Here is a 21,815-nt window from a genome sequence, read left to right as displayed (position 1 = left end):
AGGGGTTTTAAAATTTTCCCTTGCAATGCTAAGCAATCAGGTCGAGGCACTGAGCAAAGGTGGAAGCATGCTTGCATGCTAAGTCACTTTGGTCACGTCCAACTCTGTGTGACCATATGGACTGTAGCCCTCCAGGTTCCTCCGTCCATGGGGTTCTCCAGGCAAGAACACTGGAGTTGGTTGCCATTCCCTTCTCCAGGAGAGTCCCAACTCAGGGATCCAGCTCACGTTTCTTACCTCTCCTGCACTGAAGGCGGGTTTTATATCACTAATGCCACCTAAGAAGTCTCAAAGGTGGGAGAGGCTGAAATGAGACCCACCTTAAACAGAAAACTCGACGCATCTAATTTTACTGCCTTAAAGAGAGAAATACTTCAAGTTTGTGACAACTGCCATCAGCCTGTCCCCTCATGTGAGAAAGGAAGTGGGAGGATACGAGTGACCTGAGTCCCTGTTTGGGTTTGCTGGGGCCGCCGTAACAAAGTCTGACAGACTAGGTGGCTTCACAACAGAAATCTATTCTCTCACTTTCTGGAAGCTTAAGTCTGAGACCAAGGTGTCAGCAGGGGCAGTGTCTTCTGCAGCGTCTCTCCTTGGCTCATAGACAGTCATCTTCCCCATGTCTTCACGTGGTCCTCCCTCTGCACCTGTCTGTCTCCTAACCTCCTCTTCTTATAAGGACGCCAGTCCTATCAGACAACGGTCCACTCTTATGACCTTGTTCTAATCACCTCATTTAAAGCTCTTTCTCCTAACACAGTCACGTTCTGAGATACCAGGGGTTAAGACATTAACATACAAACTTGAAGACGGAGGGGTGGGGAGAAGATACAGTTTGACCCATCTCAGACCCTCAGAGAGTGGCTCAAACTGGTAAGTAACTAAAGACCATCGTGGTGGTGCCTTGGGGCTCACCGACTGTCGTGCTCAAAAGCAGCTTCTGGATGGAGACTGAGTCCCCTGGTGGTGCAGGTAGAACCTCATTTCCAGACCAGAAGCCAATTAGTTGCAACCCCTTGTCACAGAGCTTACTTGAGAAATTCGGATGGGAATTCACCCATTTCTTTGCCTAAGAAGATACACATAGAAGATATACATCTCCTCTCTAACAATGCCCATGTGTACTTCCTTCTGTTCTTAGACTCTGCCTGAAACATAAAAAGCTGCCACAAATCTCAGTTTCAAGATGTCAACTCTCTGGAGGCCACGTTTAGGATGAGGGCACCAAGGATGGAATTTGACTTGGGTATGTAACATAAAGCTGGCATGCATCTTCATATTATTTTTAGTAGTTCATAGAATCATCTTTAAAAGCAGGTGCAAAAAATGTGTGTGAACTCATAGAATGAGATGAACATTAAGGATTATATTTTATAGTCAGCTTTGAAAGAACAAATTAACTTGGCAAGGAACTCTTAAGGGTGCAATGAATTTTGCATTTACCAAAAAAATAAATCAATAAAAATAGCAAGGCATGGTCAACAGATTTTTAGGTACAGTTTTCTTGGCAAAGGGAAACAACAGCAATTTATAAATGAAATATTTTTCCCTAAAAGTAATTCAATAGCTCAACTCTTGTTCCAATCAAACCATAGCAGAGAGTATCAGGGAACATCACCTGAAACCAAATACTTCCAACCTCATCCCTGGAGTCTAGAGTAAACAGTTGGTATTATCAGGAATTTGGAATTTGGGGAGAGATTTCTTCTCTAACTCTCTTCTGCCTTTCAAACCTTCAATAATGACCGGGGACTTCCCTGGTGGTCCAGTGGCTAAGACTCTGAGCTCCCTATGCAGGGGACTAGGTTCAATCCATGGTCAGGGAACTAGATCACACATGCTGCAACTAAGGGTTCACATGTCACAACTAAGACCCAGTGCAGCCAAATACATAAACAAATATTAAAAACCAAAACAATGACCTGCTCCTCAAATTTTCCTCTCTATCTGAAGCTACCCACCCTGATGAGATTATTAACAGCCAAGGGTCAATCACCTGGGGAGTCAGGTCAATTATCAAGACTATATCAGCTCTTTCCATGTATCAAATTAGATCACTAGAAACCTACTACAGAGCCCAAAAGACATTGTTGTTCCATCTCTAAGTCATGTCTGACTCTTTGTGATCCCATGGACCGCAGCAAGCCAGGCTTCCCCGTCCTTCACTATCTCCCAGAATTTGCTCAAACTTATGTACACTGAGTCAGGGATGCCATCCAATCATCTCATCCTCTGTTGCCCCCTTCTCCTGCATTTAATCTTTCCCAGCATCAGGGTCCTCTCCAATGATGGTCTCCAATGGGCTTGGCCTTCGCATCAGGTGGCCAGAATAATGGAGTTTCAGCTTCAGCATCAGTCCTTCCAATGAATATTAAGGGTTGATTTCCTTTAGGATTGACTGGTTTAATCTCCTCGCAGCCCAAGGGACTCTCAAGAGTCTTCTCCAGCACCACAACTCAAAAGCATCAATTCTTCAGTGCTCAGCTTTCTTTATGGTCCAACTCTCGCATCCACTGGAAAAACTATAGCTTTGATATATGGACATGTGTCAGCAAAGTGGTATCTCTGCTTTTTAATATGCTGTCTAGGTTTGCCATAGCTTTTCTTCCAAGGAGCAAGCATCTTTTCATTTTGTGGCTGCAGTCACTGTCTGCAGTGACTTTGGAGCCCAAGAAAATAAAATCTGTAACTGTTTCCACTTTTTTCCCACCTATTTGCCATAAAGTGATAGGACCTTCTAATAAGACGGTTTCAGACAATATCCTTGAATTTTGAAGTTTTATACAAAGAAACTTTCCATAAAACAACTGTTAAATAAAACTATTACATAATATAATGTCAACAACATTAAGATACAGGAGGTCTTGGATTAAATGCTCTAAATGAAGGGCCCTAAACCTCTTCTTAAATAATGAAATTCACTCAACTCATTACATTTCTTCCTTTATCTTCTTTTTTCATCTTGGCTGCAATCATAGCAATTATTCTTATCTTAATTTTCTTGACACACATATTGCGCCCAACTGGTACTTGTGTTAACTCTTGTCTTAATGATTCTTATATACATTTATTGTTTTAAGCCAAATCAAATCTACTTTGGATGTATAGATTATACAGATGAAACTTGTCTTGCTTTCTTTTGCTGACTTGTGAAATTTGATGAAGAGTTCTTTTTTGAATAAGAGTATTTTTATAAATACATCAGGAAAAAAATCTAAACATTGTCTAGGTGTCTGAGTTTGAATGGATTTTGTGATTGTGACAGAGAGAGAGAAATATTTCATACTGGCTAACAGATGGGCTGGGCTTCCCAGGTGGCTCAGTGGTAAAGAATTTGCCTGCCAATGCAGGAGACACTGGAGACTTGAGTTCAATCCTTGGGTGGGGAAGATATCTTGGAGGAGGAAATGGCAAATCCACTGCAGTATTCTTGCCAGAATAATCCCATGGACAGAGGAGTCTGCCAAGTTCCAGTCCATTGGGGTCTCAAAAGAGTCAGATATGACTTAGCGACTGAGCACACACAAGTTATGGGGGGGGGGGGCTGGTTTTCTGAAATAGCTTTGGAAACTGAAGTCACCTTTCCAGCATTTAACCCTAGAGCTCCACCTGCAGTTTAGAAATGGCTGCCGTTAACTTAACAAAAGGACTCGTGCTGAAGCTGAAGCTCCAATACTTGGCCACCTGATGTGAAGAACTGACTCATTGGAAAAGACCCTGATGCTGGGAAAGACTGAAGGCAGGAGAAGGGGATGACAGAGAACAAGATGGTTGGATGGCCCGACTCAATGGACACGAGTTTGAGCAAGCTCTGGGCGTTGGTGATGGACAGGGAAACCTGGCGTGCTGCTGTGCATGGGGTCACAAAGAGTTGGACATGACTAAGCAATTGAACTGAACTTAACAAAAAGTATAACAAAAAGTAAAGGCCCAGATTTAGCAACATCCCAGCTATAAAGGAGGAGCAGAAGCAGCACACTCCAAGTCTTTTCATTGGTACTCAGCCAGCCAACGGCAAACCCTGTAATTTTTTTTTTTTTTTTTGGACCAAATTATGGTCCGTGACCAGGCTTTGTGACCCATACTCCCTGCACTGGAATATCAGAATCTTTGTCACTAGACCACCAGGGAAGTCCTTGATTCTGTAAATGAATGGTAGCTTGGGGAGGGCCCTTAGAGTCCACCAAATCTTCTATTCACCTTCACTGATGCTTTTCCTACCAGCATCCCGTCTGCAAAACAATCCTCAAGATGTTGGTAAAGGGCACAGAACTCCATAGGTACCACATTAACTGAACCATTTCCTCAAAGTCTGAGAAATCTATTCTAAAGTTTCAACCCAGGAATGTTAATAGCAAGGGATTTTGAAAGACATCGGACTAACGTTATTTTTTAAAGTAAGTACAAACAAATCATGAGTCTCCAATCTTCTACAAGAACATTCTTTCTTATGGGTGAATTGAGAGCCAAGAAGGTAATGCTGGATAAGTACTACCCTCTTTTAGAGGGCAAAGGGTAAAGCCAAGTTTACCCTCTTGGCTTCTCTTTCAGAGAAACTCATATATGAAAATCCCAGGTTATAAAGGAGAATTGGGGGTGATCATTTGCATCACAAAAACATGTTTTGCGATACCAGAGGATTTCTTTTTTAAGAAACGTTCTTTATTGAACTTGTTACAATGCTGCTTCTGTTTTATGTTTTGGTTTTTTGGTCGTGAGGCAAGTGGAACCTTAGCTCCCTGACCAGGGATCAAACCTGCACCCGCTGCATAGGAAGGCAAAGTTTTAACCAATGGACCTCCAGGGAAGTCCCAAAGATTTCTTGAAATATTTCCTTTCAGTGGTTAATTCCCAGTCCCAAATCTGTTTTTTCCCCTTAGCTTAAAGATCAATTCACTTTTTAAAAAACATTACCTTTCAGGACATTCATTACATCAAGAGCAAAAAACCTAAGAGATAATCTTTTGACCTACCTGATACAGCCAAATACAAGAGCTCAAGGAACCCATGTTATGGAAAGAAAATGTCTTCATGACTTCTCTCTTATTCTCCAATGCCCCTTGGTCTACTTAATGCTTTTTACTATGTGGGTGTTACAGTCCAACACAGCTCATTTGCCAAATGAAATCTTATATGAAAATGCAATATTTATAGTAGAGAAAACGCCACAGAACTCCAGAGCTCTGAGGAACACAGTTGGGAAATCACACCTCCAGTTCATTCTCCAGTTCACTGCCAAGTCTTTAGAAGTCATTAGTCTGTCCCTACTGGTACCTGCCATCTTTTCTCGAACATGCGGAAGAGGTGGCACTATAACTGCTACAAGCACAGCCAATCAGATCCCTTGTATCAGTGAGGGTTCAGCGCAGAGAACTGAACTGACTCCAGCTGGTTTAAGCAAAAGATGGATTTATTAACTGGCTTGTGGAGTCACTGGGCTGAATGTTAACTGCAGAACTGGGAGCCTGCACAACTCATTTGACAAGGGGGAAGCTTCCAGTGGTCCTGGACCACTGTGACTCCGCTTTGGAAGTCCAGAAGCTGCTGGTCCCACTGCAAAGTCACACCAGGCCTGTGCCCTCAGCAGAAGAAAAATAGATGCCCAGATTGCAACTCTATCAAGTGAGTGGCTATGCCCTGAGACCGCTCAGCAAATGATGCTGAAGAAAACCCAAAGCATCCACAAATGTCTTGGTCCCTATTTCTGGAACCCAGCGTATCTGCTATTCCAGAATGATTCTGCTTTCCAGCCTCCAAAGTAAAAGAAGGAATGCTAGAAGGAGACTGGAGTGGACCACAATGGCCAGTCGCTGTATCCTCCTACCCCGCTCACTGAGTTCCCAAGCTAGAAATGACCCTTTCACCTTTTCTTTGATGGCATCCTATAAAGGTCAGGAACGTGCTCCCAAGCTACTGACCTACAACCAAACTGTCTTCTGTAAATTTTAGTTTTTATAATATTACATGTCAACCACTACTGGCACCTAAATCCCTTAAGTGCTTTCTTTACTCTGTACAGCAATATTGTTCTTTCCATGTGTCTGAAATTCATTTCTTTTTTTTTTTTTAACTCTCCAGAGGCTAGCTCTTCATGCTCAAACAATCTTAATACGAGGCTCACAGTCTTTGCTCATAAACCTTCTTGGTTTTCCACTTTACACATGGACGTTTCCTCCATCTTTTTCTCTAACCTCCTACTCACTCTTCTGCACAGGTGGGGAGGCTCTGGCAGCGGTGAACTTTCTGTTCCTTAAATACCCACACCTGTATATGGTACCCATCACTGTCACCACCTCAAAGTAAGAGAACAGCCCCAAAGATACTCAACGAGTCACACGCATTGAGCAAGTTCTCTCTCGAGGAGTCTCAAATCCTCCGGAGCCTTTAAAAATCATTCTTGTTTATTGAGGCTGAGTGTTTAAGAGGAATCTGCTACAGAAATGGCAGCACCTCTGGCTGCTGGGCTGGTAAGGAAGGTATCTTTTCCAAAGCTAACCGTTCAGGATACGGTCACCCAAGTCATCTGGCTGCAGCGAGGAGGAAGTTGCTGCTCTGTGTTTTTATATGAGTTTTATTTTCAAATTCCTGAGGGTACACAGAAGGGTGGGAACAACTTGTGGCTCTTCTTTCCCTCACGGCCGACGGTGGAGCAGCCAGACCCCAGGCCCTGCCCGCGGTTGCGTTCCAGACAGACATTTATAAGACAGCAACGACTAAAAGGAAACGACTCCAACATTAAGACCCAGACCTAATAACCGCGGGACAATTTTACACGGAAATGATTTCTAAAACTTAACTCTATGGCAAAATGGTTTTTACTTTCTTTTGGAGATTTCCTTTCCCCGAACCATCTCTCTTTTCACCGAAGAGAGAGGGAAGCAGAAATGGCATAAATTCCACTGAGAAGAATTTCATTTGGTCTCTGCATGTGTGGAGTGTGCGGGGGAACCCACTACTCTGTAGAAGTAAAGATTTAGAGGTGACAGATCTTTGGCATTTGGTCATGTTATAAATCAGAGCGGCTGAGCGAATTTCTTTCTTTACTTTTCAGCTTTGTAAATCTCTGAGAGTGACTAGTTGGCTCCCAGCATCAGACAAGATTTCTGTGTTTTGCTGTCACTTGGCCCCACCTGAAATCCTGGAATGAGAAGCTCCCACCTTGCATGCAGGGCAGCGCTGGAGAGAGACTATTACACGGGCACCAGCAATGCCTCCCTTCTCTGTCCTAATCAGCGCCTCAGAGCTGTCCCATCTCTCTCTGGCACATCTTATAAAAGCCTCTGCGCAATGCACCAAGCCCGCGCTCCTCCCATATCCTAAATACGCCAAAGCAGGAGAAAGGTAGGATTATTCAAGTGAAAAAATGATTAAGCCAGCAGGTTTATCTACAGGCACAGGCTGCCTGAAGTGAAAGCAAGGTCGTATCCCCTCCAGGGAGCGGGAGCGGTGGGAGAATTGGTCCAGACCCAGCCCAGGACTGGGGAAGGGCGCCAGTGACACACTGCGCATGTGCAGAAGCGAAGCCTGGGCGCCGGGCTCTCCCGCCCCCGCCTCTTCCAGACACTGTGGCTGGAGGTCGCCTGGATGATACGCGATATCCTTGGGGTGACACATAGGCAGATATTGGGGTGAGGCGAGGGAGGCACTCACCTCAGGCGCACAATTTCCCGGCCCCCCCTCCAAAACTCAGTAATCAAGATAAATCAAAATTAACGCAATAATCCATGAAGAACCAACCATGACAAATTTAAACATAAGATGAACAGGACTTGGGTGGGAAGGTCCTAAAGTTCCGTGGATTAAGACAAAATGACATTGCACTGACCCCAAAGGAAACCCGGGGCTTGCAGGTGGCTCCCAGAGTGGGTTTGCAGATCACAGCTCAGTTTCGTCTGCAGCCTCTGTGGTCTGGGGTCCTAAATAGCCTTCACCACTGAAATGCTGGGGGACCCCGCTGCTCCCAGTTCTGCTCTCTGGGGAGCCTTTTGTTCCCATACCTGGGTGTTAAATACAGTCAGGCACACAGGGACTTTTTCGAACAGGAGGCCAGCAAGGCCCCTGGCAGAGAGATTGTATATAGATTCTCCTTGACTCACTTTCCTGTTTATTTCCCATCCTGGCTCAATCAGATTATGTCAGGATGGCCAAGTGCGGCCAGAGGACATTCCCAAGTCGGCCACAGAGAGGCGGCCAAGGGCAGCGCCAGGCGCACTGGCCCAGGCCAGCCTCATTTTCTGGCCCCAGGGCTCCTCTCGAAGGGGCAAACTTCTCACTCCTCTCCTCTCCTTGCGTTTCTCTTTCCATCCAGGAGTTGGGGAAATCACTGGCCCCAAAGCTCCTCCTGGAGCAGGAAGAATAAGCACCTCCTTGGCATTTGTGACTCTGCTGGGACTTGCCAGAACTTCACAGCAAGGCGTGCTTAGAGTAAAACAGCATTTTGCATAAGTTCAGCCGGCAAATGAGAAAATACCAGCCACGCTCAGCAATTCCTAAGGCAAGGTTGCCTGTCCTAACTCCTTCAGCCCCGAAGCCCAGAGGTTGGCTTTCTAGGGCAGCCAGTATCTACGGATACCTGCATTGCCAAGTGCACTTGGCTGTAGGGGAAATTCCTGCCTGTAAGACAAAGGCTCCATTATCCCACAGGCATGCTGTTCCCCAGGTAAGGGGGAAGGCGCAGAAGTACTTGTTCTTCTCTTTCATTCTGTTTTGCAAAGCACAGCCTATCTTTACAGAGAAGTGAATCCCATTCATTTCCCGCAAAGCACAAAGGAGAAATTCCACTCCTTGGCTGGTTCCTGGGCTCCTGCCTCAAGCAGGAGTGGGGTTAAGAGAACACTAAGCCCTGTACTCCAGATGGAAAGCCCCAGCCTGGCTCCTACTGCCACTGCCAGGGCCCCGTATGCTCCCTGGGTGCATTGCACCCTTGCAAACCCCGCGCCTTCATTGGTAAATGGCGTTAATAGGAACTAGAGGGTCTTCCCACTTCTGCCATTTAATTAACTATGTTCCTCAGAAAACAAAAAGGAGATTTTCCATGGCTCTCATCTTTCACTAGTAAAATGAGGATCCTGGATTATTAACCAAACGTGAAGTATACAAAACTGAAGGTTAAAAATTAATACCAATAATGCAAGTAAAAACGGGCTATTTTTTAATTTGTTTTGCTTTTCTCTTTAAAAGACCTGCGACAGGGCTTCCCTGGTGCTCCAGTGGTTAAAAATTCACCTTGCAATGCAGGGGACATCGGTTCGATCCCTGGTCAGGGAACTAAGATCCTACATGTCTCGGGGCAGCTAAGCCTGTGCACCACAACTGCTGAGTCCATGCGCCCCTGCACTCTAAAGCTTATGCCCCACAACAAGAGAAGCCACCCCAACGAGAAGCCCACACACTGCAACTAGAGAACAGCCCCCTGAATGACATCAAAGACTCAGCACAGCTTTAAAAAAAAAAAAAAAGACCTAGGACAATGTCTGAACCCAATTTGCTCTGGTTACCGTCTGTGACCGAGGAAACAAAATCAGGATACCTCCCCACATCCTTCTCTGTTCTTCAAGCAAGGCGTCTACTCAGTTTTAAGAGGCAGAATTCAGCTGTCTTCTGCAGAGGCCTACCCTGAAGCCTTCTGTGGGTTGATCCCGTTCCTGTCCCCTCTTTCTCCTGACCCCAAATGTCTGCAAACACAGGTACTGAATCAGAACCTTGAGAAGGCAGGTTAACCTTGTGAAATACCAACACGATTTGCAAAAATGTCTAAATCTTCAGAATCTGTGCCTTTTGTTAAAGGGCCAGGAAGAAAAAAGAAGAAAGAAGCAAAGCGAGATAGAAAGTGAATATCCAATATGAAAAAGCAGATGCTAAGTGAGGGCAGGGGCTTCCCAGGTGGTAAAGAACCCACCTGCCAATGCAGGAGATGTAAGTGATGTGGGTTTCGATCCCTGTGTCAGGAAGATCCCCTGGAGGAGGGCATGGCAACCCACACCAGTATTCTTGCCTGGACATTCCCATGGACAGAGGAGCCTGGGGGGCTATGATGGCCCATAGGGTCTCAAAGAATTCCACGCAACTGAAGCAGCGGAGCACAAGCACAGGTAAAAGCAGGACAGAATCCTGCGTCTCTTAAAAGCCTGTTGAAAGAAAAGGCTATGCTAGACTCTTGCTAAGCCCCTCCACCCTTTCATGTGGTGGCGGGGCCAACAGCCCTGTGTTTCTGGCTTTTATGACCAGTCGTGGGGGTGCTGGCCACACCGCACCTCTTCCTCCTGGAGCCAATCACGTCCTCCCCTGGACTGTCAGACAGTGGAGTGGGTCTCATACCCCATCCGTCCACAATTCTGAAACTGGGGAGGAGGTTCCTAAGAAATGAGGCTCATTTAGCAAAGTGGCCCTTGCTATTCCCTACCAGGACACAGACAAGCACTGCCAGCCTCTTGTTTGAGTGCCCAGCCCCAGAGACCGCCTGGACTAGATGCTTCTTCAGCAGGTAAATCCTCAAGGCTTCATGTTAAGTTGTTGGAGTTTCTGAGCACTTGAGGTTTTATAAGTCAAGATCAAATTAACATCCCAATGTAGGGGTCTGTGTTCAGAAGTATACACGCACACACATGCAGTAATAAAAATCAGAAGCTGCCTTTTGAAGCTTACCCAGAGATCTTTCTTTCGTCTGGTTGGTGGACCTCACCACCGGAAGGCTCGCCCGAGTCCGGCTGCCTCTGGAGAAAGGACTGGGAGTTTCTCCCTCAGACATGGCTTCCAAAGAATCAGCGGATGCCTCTGACAGATGCTCCACTGGGTCGCCCAAGTTGGGAGGCTGAGGACTGTGAGAGAGTTTGGGGCTTCTTGTCTGCAAAAGGCATTTGAAAGAAAGTGGGAAAACAGACTGTTACTACTTATGCTGAAGATATTTTCTATACCATCAAGATTTGCTGAGCTGGAAAAACAACATGGCAACGAAAAACAGTCCATTAGAAGGACTGGATATAGAAATAAAGATCCAGTGGGTCAGAATTTCAGTTGTGCAAGTTATTGGAAAAAAGTTGTCCCTGAGTGAGTATTCCATTAAGGTTTTTATCACTGGACTTCAACATCGCAAATGCTGTTTCAAGCAAGGAGCTGAGGACAAGCTACATTATAGGCTTCCCTGGTGGCTCAGATAGTAAAGAGTCTGCCTGCAATGCAGGAGACCCAGGTTCGATTCCCTGGAGAAGGAAATGGCAACCCACTGCAGTACTCTTGCCTGGAAAATCCCATGGATGGAGGAGCCTGGCGGGTTGCAAAGAGTTGTGACATGACTAAATGACTAACACTTTCTTCTTACACTACAGGAGAGGATGATAGCAGGGACTTCCCTGGTGATCCAGTGGTTAAGAATCTGCCTACCAATGCAGGGGACTCGGGTTCGATTCCTAATTGAGGAAGATCCACATGCCATGGAGCAACTACGTCTGTGTGCCACAACTACTGAGTTGCGTGCTCTGCAACAAGAGAAGCCATTGCAATGAGAAGCCTGTGCTGCAGTGAAGAGTAGCCGCCACTTGCCGCAACTAGAGAAAGCCTGCTCGCAACAACGAAGACCCAGCACAGCCAATAAATAAATAAAAAGAATGATGGTAAATCAGTTCCTTTTGCCAGACAAATTCTAGCGGTGGTTATAATCACAGCAGATGGGACTGTGCATGTTTTTATAACCTCACACGGAAGATGCCCTCACACCAGAGTAAATTGAACACAACCAGTCCTCTAAACTCCTCTATCTAGACTGCTTCCAAAAATCAATAAAATACAAATGTGAGAGAGATATTTCTATCACACTTGATTTCTTTTCTTTTGAGGCAGAAATTCCATAATTTAGACTATGCCTGGTTTTGGTTATCACTTAACGTCAACAATCAGCAGAAAGTACCTATAATAACCCAGCCACACATAATATATAATTGAATTTCTCACTTGGTTATCTATGCTGTAATGAATGTATAAAACATTCATAATTTATGTTGATCAATAACATTTCTTGAACATATCCTGGCACTGTGAGCAACTGAGACAGACAGACAGATATCATGTTGCCTAATGTCAAAGATTTTCAAACTAATTGGTGAAATTAGTGAAGAATAACAACACAAGAGAGCGTATAATTAAGCTTACACCATGAACTGTTTGGTACGTCCATTCAGCCTTTCAACGAACACCTATCAAGTGCCTAGTATATTCCAGGTACATGCCAAGTACATGCTAGTACACGGTTGGTGCTGGGAACAGAACAACAGACACAACAGACATGATCCTGCCCTCATGGTGCTTACAGGGGACAGACACAGAAGGCATTGATGGTGTGGATCCAGACTGGGAAGGGAGTGTACGTTAAGTGGAGAATTGGAAAAGCAAGATAACGGTGATCTCAAGGACGACCGAAGTTGGGAGGAGGAGATACGCCGGGGGTGCGGGGGATGAAAAGACAAAGGCAGCGTGTGCAAAGTCTCCAAGGGAGAAAGAAAGAAGTGGTAAGCACTGGAGACCAGCAGACCCCAGGTCCTACAAAGCCCTGGGGTCAAGGGGAGAATTCTCACTCTGACTCTAAGCTACCAGAGTGCCGGGAGAAGGGGGAGGGATCAGGATCAGATACATTTTTTATAAGATCATTTGGGTTGTTGTGTGGAGGCTGGGGATTGTACATGTAGAAGGTCAGAGAAAGAGTCAGGGAAACGGGGGGGGAGTGCTTATGCTGAATGAATGTGCAAGTTGCTTAGTCGTGTCCAATTCTTTGTGACCCCATCAATGGTAGCCTTCCAGGCTCCTCCATCCATGGGATTTTCCAGGCAAGAACACTGGAGTGGGTTGCCATTTCCCTCTTCAGGGGATCTTCCTGACCCAGGGATCAAACCCATGTCTCCCACATTGCAGGCAGACTCTTTACCATCTTCCTTATCTTTCGTAATATTCTTTATGGATAGGTGTTCATTGAATGAATGCCTGATCTCAGTTTTCCCCACTCCCAAAGTCCACCCCTGCTTTCATTGCATGATTCCAGGCACCTTCTAGATGGCAATGGATCTGAATTAATCAGACAGTGAGTCTTCTCGTACTAAATTGCCAAAGGTGCTGATGGTGGTGGGATATAGGCAGCCCCCAGGAGCTAGGTTTTTTGTTTGTTTGTTTGTTTTGGGGGGAGGTGGTTATTTGCATCCCTTAATTTCCTCTAAATTTTCCTAAGGATACTACTGTGCTTTGAAGTTCAAAACACCAAAGCACTTACTTCTCAAGGCAGGACCAACTTTGTGGGTGAATAATTGACTCAAATGTTTAAAAGGGTTCTGGGTTTTGTTTCATTCTCTGCTGTGGCTGTCTTGAAACCCTTAATAATTTTTGGGGCAAGGGCTTCCCAGGTGGCCCAGTCGGTAAAGGATCTGCCTGCCAATGCAGGAGACACAAGAGACATGGGTTCGATCCCTATGTCAGGAAGATCCTCTGGAACAGGAAATGGCAACCTGCTCCGATATTCTTACCTGAAAAATTCCGTGGACAGAGGAGCCTGGTGGGCTACAGTCCATGAGGTCACAAAGACTCGGACACGACTAAACATGCACACTAAGAATCACACAGAGTCGGTCCTGCCTCAAGGGCACAGAACTCTTTCAGGGATACCCAAGTGTGCCTGGCACTCTAGGGAAGCCCTTTGAGGATGGGATCATCAGTTCCTTTCCCTTTTGCTAAACGTATCAGGAGACCCATCTTGGTAGGAGCACTACTGTATTATCTAGACAGCCACACCTTGCTACAACTCTCAGGACATTTCCACAGAGGAAAACAGGAATAAGGTCAGCACAAAGCCCCTGGTACCCCCTTCATGAAGGTGGCCAGCCTGGGTGTTCCACAGGAAACTCTTGGCTCCGATAACCAACCCATATCATAGATCCCCTGGAGAAGGAAATGACCACCCACTCCCGTATTCTTGCCTGGAGAATTCCATGGACAGAGGAGCCTGTGGAGCTACAGGCCATGGGGTCACAAAGAATTGCACGTGACTGAGTGACTAACACAACACATCATGACCAAAAAGACAGATGACCCATCTATTTGCTTGGGGTTAATTTTTCCACGCAAGGTCCGAAAATAGTTTATTTTTCATAAAATCTGCTTCTGTTACAAAGATCCAGATCTGGCTTTGGCACTCTTTAAGAGTATTATTAGACTTAAAAAAAAAAAAAAAAATCAACCCTAAATCATTGCCCAGCTCACCAAGAGTTATATAAATTCATATCATCTTCAATGAAGTAGCTACCTGGTTACTATGCTCAGTGGAATATCAAGCCAAAATGTCCTCATCCCTGACTTCGATAAGAAAAAAAAAAGAAAGAAAATACATTCGGTTTAGCAAAATGGACAAGTAATAATATTACTTGAAGCAGCATGAACACAATGACAGCTTCTGCTCTCTGGTCATCTTTGCAGCTTACAGCAGACATGATGCATTTGATGAGTTGTCATTTTCCATTGCAAAAGGCAATAATCCTTGAAGAAAATCAAAATAAAATTTCGATTTCTTGTTCAGGGTCATCTTGGCAGGCGTACGTATAAAAATAAAGATACGAGGGCTCAATCTTTTTTTTGAAACTTCCTATCCACAGCCATTCAGTTCCAAATATAAACGCCTGCTCTCGTTTTTATGTTATTCACTTTCTCATTGCAAACTATCACCGCATATTAGCAATCTCCTCACACCGCGCTCTCCCTGCGGATGCCAGCTCGCTGCTGAGACATCATTTAGGGCAGAAAAAAGACAATGAAAATTGCTGACACTGGTGTCAGGCACTCTGTGATCTGACATATTAAAACAAAAAAAAGTCAAAAAGCATTTGAAACAGGGACTTGGTACTCAGCGCAGTGCGAGGCTCCAGGAGTTAAAAGGGCTGTATGTGGTTGTTGAGCTCATAACGCATATAAGGGACATTTGGGGGCCAAGAATAATATACATGTAACAGCTGGACGAGAAGTTCTAAGAGGTGCATCACTGTGTTAGTGCAGGGCAGAGTGAGGTTTAGGGGGTGACTGCCGACATGAAATAATGGGTCCAGAGAGGAGGAAGCGCAGAGGTGAGGAAGAGCTAGATCTGGGTGAAGTCACGCACTCATGCTTTCTCTCTGTATGATGGCCATTATGGCCAAGAGAAAGGAAGGTTTTTTAAAAAAAATTAACTTATTTATTTTAATTGGAGAATAATTACTTAACAATATTATGGTGTTTTTTTGCCATACATCGACATGAGTCAGCCACAGGTGCACATGTCCCCGCATCCTGAACCCCTCCCACCTCCCTCCCCATCCCACCCCTCTTGGTAGTCCCACAGCACCGGCTTTGAGTGCCCTGCTTCATGCATGGAACTTGCACTGGTCATCTTGGAAAGATATTTTAATATCCAAAAAATGGGTGGGAAGATACACAGTTCAGATTGGTTAAGAACACAGTCTTTCTGTTGGGCGTTATTGTCCTTGTTTTGGCTCAGGAGAAGCCTTTTCTCAGACATGCATCATCTATAGCATGACGTTGGGGGCCCCTGCCCTGAGCCTCTGAAGAAAGCTGCCCCTAACTGGAAAGCTTCAGGAGGCAGAGGATGGTGGAAATGCTTTCTGAGCAACCTGGGCAGGACTTGAGGGTCTGGAAGGCTAGATTTCACTCAGCACTTCATAGACACACATGACACCAACTCACCTCCCTCTTCTAGAGGTTTCTCTAAACCATCAGGCGACCCCAAACAACCCCAAACTGGGAGTCATTTGGGGTCATGCAGGAAGGGGCAGCCCGCATAACAAGGCCACCTGAACCCCACTCATCCATTCTAGTCTTTCCTTTTTCAAAAAAGGCTTTCCAGGGTGGCCCAGTGGCTAAGACTCTGTGCTCCCAATGCAGGGGGCCCAGGTTCAATCCTTGGTCAGGGAACTAGATCCCACCTGCTGCAACCAAGAGTTTGCATGCTGCAACTAAGATGGAAAATCCCCCATGCACTGCCCAAGTGTGATGATTTCAACTAAAAATTCCAGTCAAAAATGTGATGTCGGGAGGAGCCAGGATGGCGGAGGAGTAGGACGGGGAGACCACTTTCTCTCCTACAAATTCATCAAAAGAATAACTGAACGCAGAGCAAACTTCACAAAACAACTTCTGATCGCTAGCTGAGGTCATCAGGCGCCCAGAAAAGCAGCCCATTGTCTTCGAAAGGAGGTAGGACAAAATATAAAACATAAAAAGTGAGACAAAAGAGCTAAGGACAGAGATCCATCCTAGGAAGGGAGTCTTTAGAGGACGTTTCCAGACACCGGGAAACCCTCGCACTGGCGGGCCTGGGGGAAGTGTTTGAATCTTGGAGGGCAACCTGACTGGGAGGGAAACAATAAATAAAACCCACAGATTAGGAGCCTAAAAGCAACTCTCAGCAGAAAAGTACCCCAGACACCCGCATCCGCCACCAGCAAGTGGGGGCCGCACGGAGAGGAGCGGACGGCATTGCTTGAGGTAGGGTCCGGGCCTGAGTGCCCTGAGGACAGTCGGAGGGAGCTTTTGTGAGTTGCCAACTTGAACTGTGGGAGAGCAAAAGAGACAGAGAAAATTAACCGGCCCGAACACACTGCCGGCCGTTCGCAGAACAAAGGGACCGAGAAAGTCCAGAGAAGAGCTCGCAGGCTGCGGACTGGCCCAGCCCCGCCGGAGGCGGGAGCAGGTCGCGGCAAGACACAGGGCGCAGGCACCCGACCAGCGCGAGCTGGGACTGGGGCTGGGGACGGAGGGCAGAAGGCGCACGCACCTGACTGGCGCCGGCGGAAACTGAGACTGGGACCGTGGAAGGGAGCAGGCGCGCCACACCCGAGGAGAGTGCGCCTGTCAAGCCCATGGCTGCCCGGACCGCTCTGACGGGGAAGGCACAAGAGCGGATGCAGCCTTTTGTTCCGCGCTTTTGTGGAACACCCAAGGGCTGGAGCTGCGCGCAGCGCGGGGCGCGCTCCATACGGAGCAGCCGGGAGCCTGAGCAGTGCAGACGGAGAAAGCAGCGTCAGCCCCTCCCGGCAGCGCCAGCCCGTCCCCACAGCGCCAGCCCCTCCCCGCAGCGCGACAGAACTAGCTACCTGAATAAGAGTCCACCTCCACCCGCCTGTGTCAGGGCGGAAATGAGGCTCTGAAGAGACCGGTAAACAGAAGCCAAATAAACAAAGGGAACCGCTTCAGAAGGGACTGGTGCAACAGATTAAAATCCCTCTAGAAAACACCGACTACACCGGAGGAGCCTGTAGATATCGAGAAGTGTAAGCTGGAACGAGGAGCTATCTGAAACTGAGCCGAACCCACACTGACTGCAACAGCTCCAGAGAAACTCCTAGATATATTTTTACTTTTTTTTTTTTTTAAGTAAGAAAAAAAATTTTTTTATTTTTTCTATTTTCCTTAAAAATTCCCTATTACTCCCCCATTACTCCTTAACTTTCATTTTCATAGATTTTTATGATTGTTTTAATTAGGGAAAAAATTTTTTTTCCTTTTTTTTTCTTTTTCTCTTCTATTTTCTATTTTTCTTTTTCTCTTATTTCTTTTAAAGTCCTCTAGTACTCCTCTACTACTCCTTCATTTTCATTTTCAATACACTATAACCTTACCAAAAAAAAAAAAAAAGAGAAGCCCTATTTTTAAACTGAACTTCATATATATTTCTAAAATTTTTTTGTGTGTGTTTTGGTTTCTGTTTTTAATATAGTATTTTTAAGAGTCTAACCTCTACTCTAGATTTTTAATTTTTGTTTTTCAGTATATGATATAAATTGTGAACATTTAAGAATCCAATATTCAGTTCCCATTTTTATTCAGGAGTGTGTTGATTACTCTCTCCCAATCTTGACTCTCTGTTTTCTACCTCAGAACACCTCTATTTCCTCCTTTCCCCTTCTCTTCCCAATCCAATTCTGTGAATCTTTGTGGGTGTCTGAGCTACGGAGAACACTCTGGGAACAGACAGCTGCGTAGATCTGTCTCTCTCCTCTTGAGTCCCCCTTTTTCTCCTCCTGCTCATCTCTATGTCCCTCCTCCCTCTCCTCTTCTTCATGTAACTCTGTGAACCTCTCTGGGTGTCCCTAACGGGGGAGAATCTTTTTGCCATTAACCTAGAAGTTTTATTATCAGTGCTGTATAGTTGGAGAAGTCCTGAAACTACAGGAAGAATAAAACTGAAATCCAGAGGCAGGAGACTTAAGCCCAAAACCTGAGAACACCAGAAAACTCCTGACTACATGGAACTTTAAGTAATAAGTGACCGTCCAAAAGCCTCCATACCTACACTGAAACCAACCACCACCCAAGAGCCAGTAAGTTTTAGAGCAAGACATACCACGCAAATTCTCCAGCAACGCAGGAACATAGCCCTGAACGTCAACATACAGGCTGCCCAAGGTCACACCTAACACATAAACCCATCTCAAAACTCATTACTGGGCACTCCATTGCTCTCCAAAGAGAAGAAATCAAGTTCCACGCACCAGAACACTGACACAAACTTCCCTAACCAGGAAACCTTGACAAGCCAATCGTCTAACTCCACCCACTGGGTAAAACCTCCACAATAAAAAGGAACCACAGACCTCCAGAATATAGAAAGCCCACTCCAGACACAGCAATCTAAACAAGATGAAAAGGCAGAGAAATACCCAACAGGTAAAGGAACATGAAAAATGCCCACCAAGTCAAACAAAAGAGGAGGAGATAGGGAATCTACCTGAAAAAGAATTTAGAATAATGATAATAAAAATGATCCAAAATCTTGAAAACAAAATGGAGTTACAGATAAATAGCCTGGAGACAAAGATTGAAAAGATGCAAGAAATGTTTAATAAAGACCTAGAAGAAATAAAAAAGTCAATTAAAAATGAATAATGCAATGAATGAGATCAAAAACACTCTGGAGGGAACCAAGAGTAGAATAACAGAGACAGAAGATAGGATAAGTGAGGTAGAAGATAAAATGGTGGAAATAAATGAAGCAGAGAGGAAAAAAGAAAAAAGGATCAAAAGAAATGAGGACAACCTCAGGGACCTCTGGGACAATGTGAAACACCCCAACATTCAAATCATAGGAGTCCCAGAAGAAGAAGACAAAAAGAAAGGCCATGAGAAAATACTCGAGGAGATAATAGCTGAAAACTTCCCTAAAATGGGGAAGGAAATAGCCACCCAAGTCCAAGAAACCCAGAGAGTCCCAAACAGGATAAACCCAAGGCGAAACACCCCAAGACACATATTAATCAAATTAACAAAGATCAAACACAAAGAACAAATATTAAAAGCAGCAAGGGAGAAACAACAAATAACACACAAAGGGATTCCCATAGGGATAACAGCTGATCTATCAATAGAAACCCTCCAGGCCAGAAGGGAATGGCAGGACGTTCTGAAAGTAATGAAAGAGAATAACCTACAACCTAGATTACTGTATCCAGCAAGGATCTCATTCAGATATGAAGGAGAATTCAAAAGCTTTACAGACAAGCAAAAGCTGAGAGAATTCAGCACCACCAAACCAGCTCTTCAACAAATGCTAAAGGATCTTCTCTAGACAGGAAATGCAGAAAGGTTGTATAAACGTGAACCCAAAACAACAAAGTAAATGGCAATGGGACCACACCTATCAATAATTACCCTAAATGTAAATGGGTTGAATGCCCCAACCAAAAGACAAAGATTGGCTGAATGGATACAAAAACAAGACCCCTATATATGCTGTCTACAAGAGACCCACCTCAAAACAAGAGACACATACAGACTAAAAGTGAAGGGCTGGAAAAAAATATTTCACGCAAACGGAGACCAAAAGAAAGCAGGAGTCGCAATACTCATATCAGATAAAATAGACTTTCAAATAAAGGATGTGAAAAGAGACAAAGAAGGACACTACATAATGATCAAAGGATCAATCCAAGAAGAAGATATAACAATTATAAATATATATGCATCCAACATAGGAGCACCGCAATATGTACGGCAAACGCTAACGAGTATGAAAGAGGAAATTAATAGTAACACAATAATAGTGGGAGACTTTAATACCCCACTCACAACTATGGATAGATCAACTAAACAGAAAATTAACAAGGAAACACAAACCTTAAATGACACAATGGACCAGCTAGACCTAATTGATATCTATAGGACATTTCACCCCAAAACAATCAACTTCACCTTTTTCTCAAGTGCACATGGAACCTTCCCCAGAATAGATCACATCCTGGGCCATAAATCTGGTCTTGGAAAATTCAAAAAAATTGAAATCATTCCAGTCATCTTTTCTGACCACAGTGCAGTAAGATTAGATCTCAATTACAGGAAAAAAATTGTTAAAAATTCAAACATATGGAGGCTAAAAAACACGCTTCTGAATAACCAACAAATCATAGAAGAAATCAAAAAAGAAATCAAAGTATGTATAGAAATGAATGAATATGAAAACACAACAACCCAAAACCTATGGGACACTGTAAAAGCAGTGCTAAGGGGAAGGTTCATAGCATTACAGGCTTACATCAAGAAACAAGAAAAAAGCCAAATAAATAACCTAACTCTACACCTAAAGCAATTAGAGAAGGAAGAAATGAAGAACCCCAGGGTTAGCAGAAGGAAAGAAATCTTAAAAATTAGGGCAGAAATAAATGCAAAAGAAACTAAAGAGACCATAGCAAAAATCAACAAAGCTAAAAGCTGGTTTTTTGAAAAAATAAACAAAATTGACAAACCATTAGCAAGACTCATTAAGAAACAAAGAGAGAAGAACCAAATTAACAAAATTAGAAATGAAAATGGAGAGATCACAACAGACAACACTGAAATACAAAGGATCATAAGAGACTACTACCAGCAGCTCTATGCCAATAAAATGGACAACTTGGATGAAATGGACAAATTCTTAGAAAAGTATAACTTTCCAAAACTGAACCAGGAAGAAATAGAAGATCTTAACAGACCCATCACAAGCAAGGAAATCGAAACTGTCATCAAAAATCTTCCAGCAAACAAAAGCCCAGGACCAGATGGCTTCACAGCTGAATTCTACCAAAAATTTAGAGAAGAGCTGACACCTATCTTACTCAAACTCTTCCAGAAAATTGCAGATGAAGGTAAACTTCCAAACTCATTCTATGAGGCCACCATCACCCTAATTCCAAAACCAGACAAAGATGCCACAAAAAAAGAAAACTACAGGCCAATATCACTGATGAACATAGATGCAAAAATCCTTAACAAAATTCTAGCAAACAGAATCCAACAACATATTAAAAAAATCATACACCATGACCAAGTGGGCTTTATCCCAGGAATGCAAGGATTCTTTAATATCCACAAATCAATCAATGTAATACACCACATTAACAAATTGAAAGATAAAAACCATATGATTATCTCAATAGATGCAGAGAAAGCCTTTGACAAAATTCAACACTCATTTATGATTAAAACTCTCCAGAAAGCAGGAATAGAAGGAACATACCTCAACATAATAAAAGCTATATATGACAAACCCACAGCAAGCATCACCCTCAATGGTGAAAAATTGAAGGCATTTCCCCTGAAATCAGGAACAAGACAAGGGTGCCCACTCTCACCACTACTATTCAACATAGTGTTGGAAGTTTTGGCCACAGCAATCAGAGCAGAAAAAGAAGTAAAAGGAATCCAGATAGGAAAAGAAGAAGTGAAACTCTCGCTGTTTGCAGATGACATGATCCTCTACATAGATAACCCTAAAGACTCTTCCAGAAAATTACTAGAGCTAATCAATGAATATAGTAAAG

At 44.3% G+C, this 21,815-nt stretch overlaps 1 protein-coding gene across 12 annotated transcripts in view; it reads right to left on the bottom strand.

The window, feature by feature from the left end:
* KIAA1217 (KIAA1217 ortholog) overlaps positions 1 to 21,815 on the bottom strand; it is a 440,539-nt gene that overhangs the window by 156,448 nt on the left and 262,276 nt on the right. For all 12 annotated transcript variants that reach the window (XM_061126199.1, XM_061126210.1, XM_061126205.1 and 9 more), the window contains exon 3: positions 10,645 to 10,843. In XM_061126199.1, the coding sequence (XP_060982182.1) occupies positions 10,645 to 10,843 (199 nt within the window). The remainder of the gene's footprint in view (positions 1 to 10,644; positions 10,844 to 21,815) is intronic.

Source organism: Dama dama, chromosome 23 (assembly GCF_033118175.1).
Source record: "Dama dama isolate Ldn47 chromosome 23, ASM3311817v1, whole genome shotgun sequence".
Lineage (NCBI taxonomy): Eukaryota > Metazoa > Chordata > Mammalia > Artiodactyla > Cervidae > Dama > Dama dama.
Note: the sequence above shows the minus strand (reverse complement) of the source record. Positions and strands in the feature narration are given on the sequence as shown.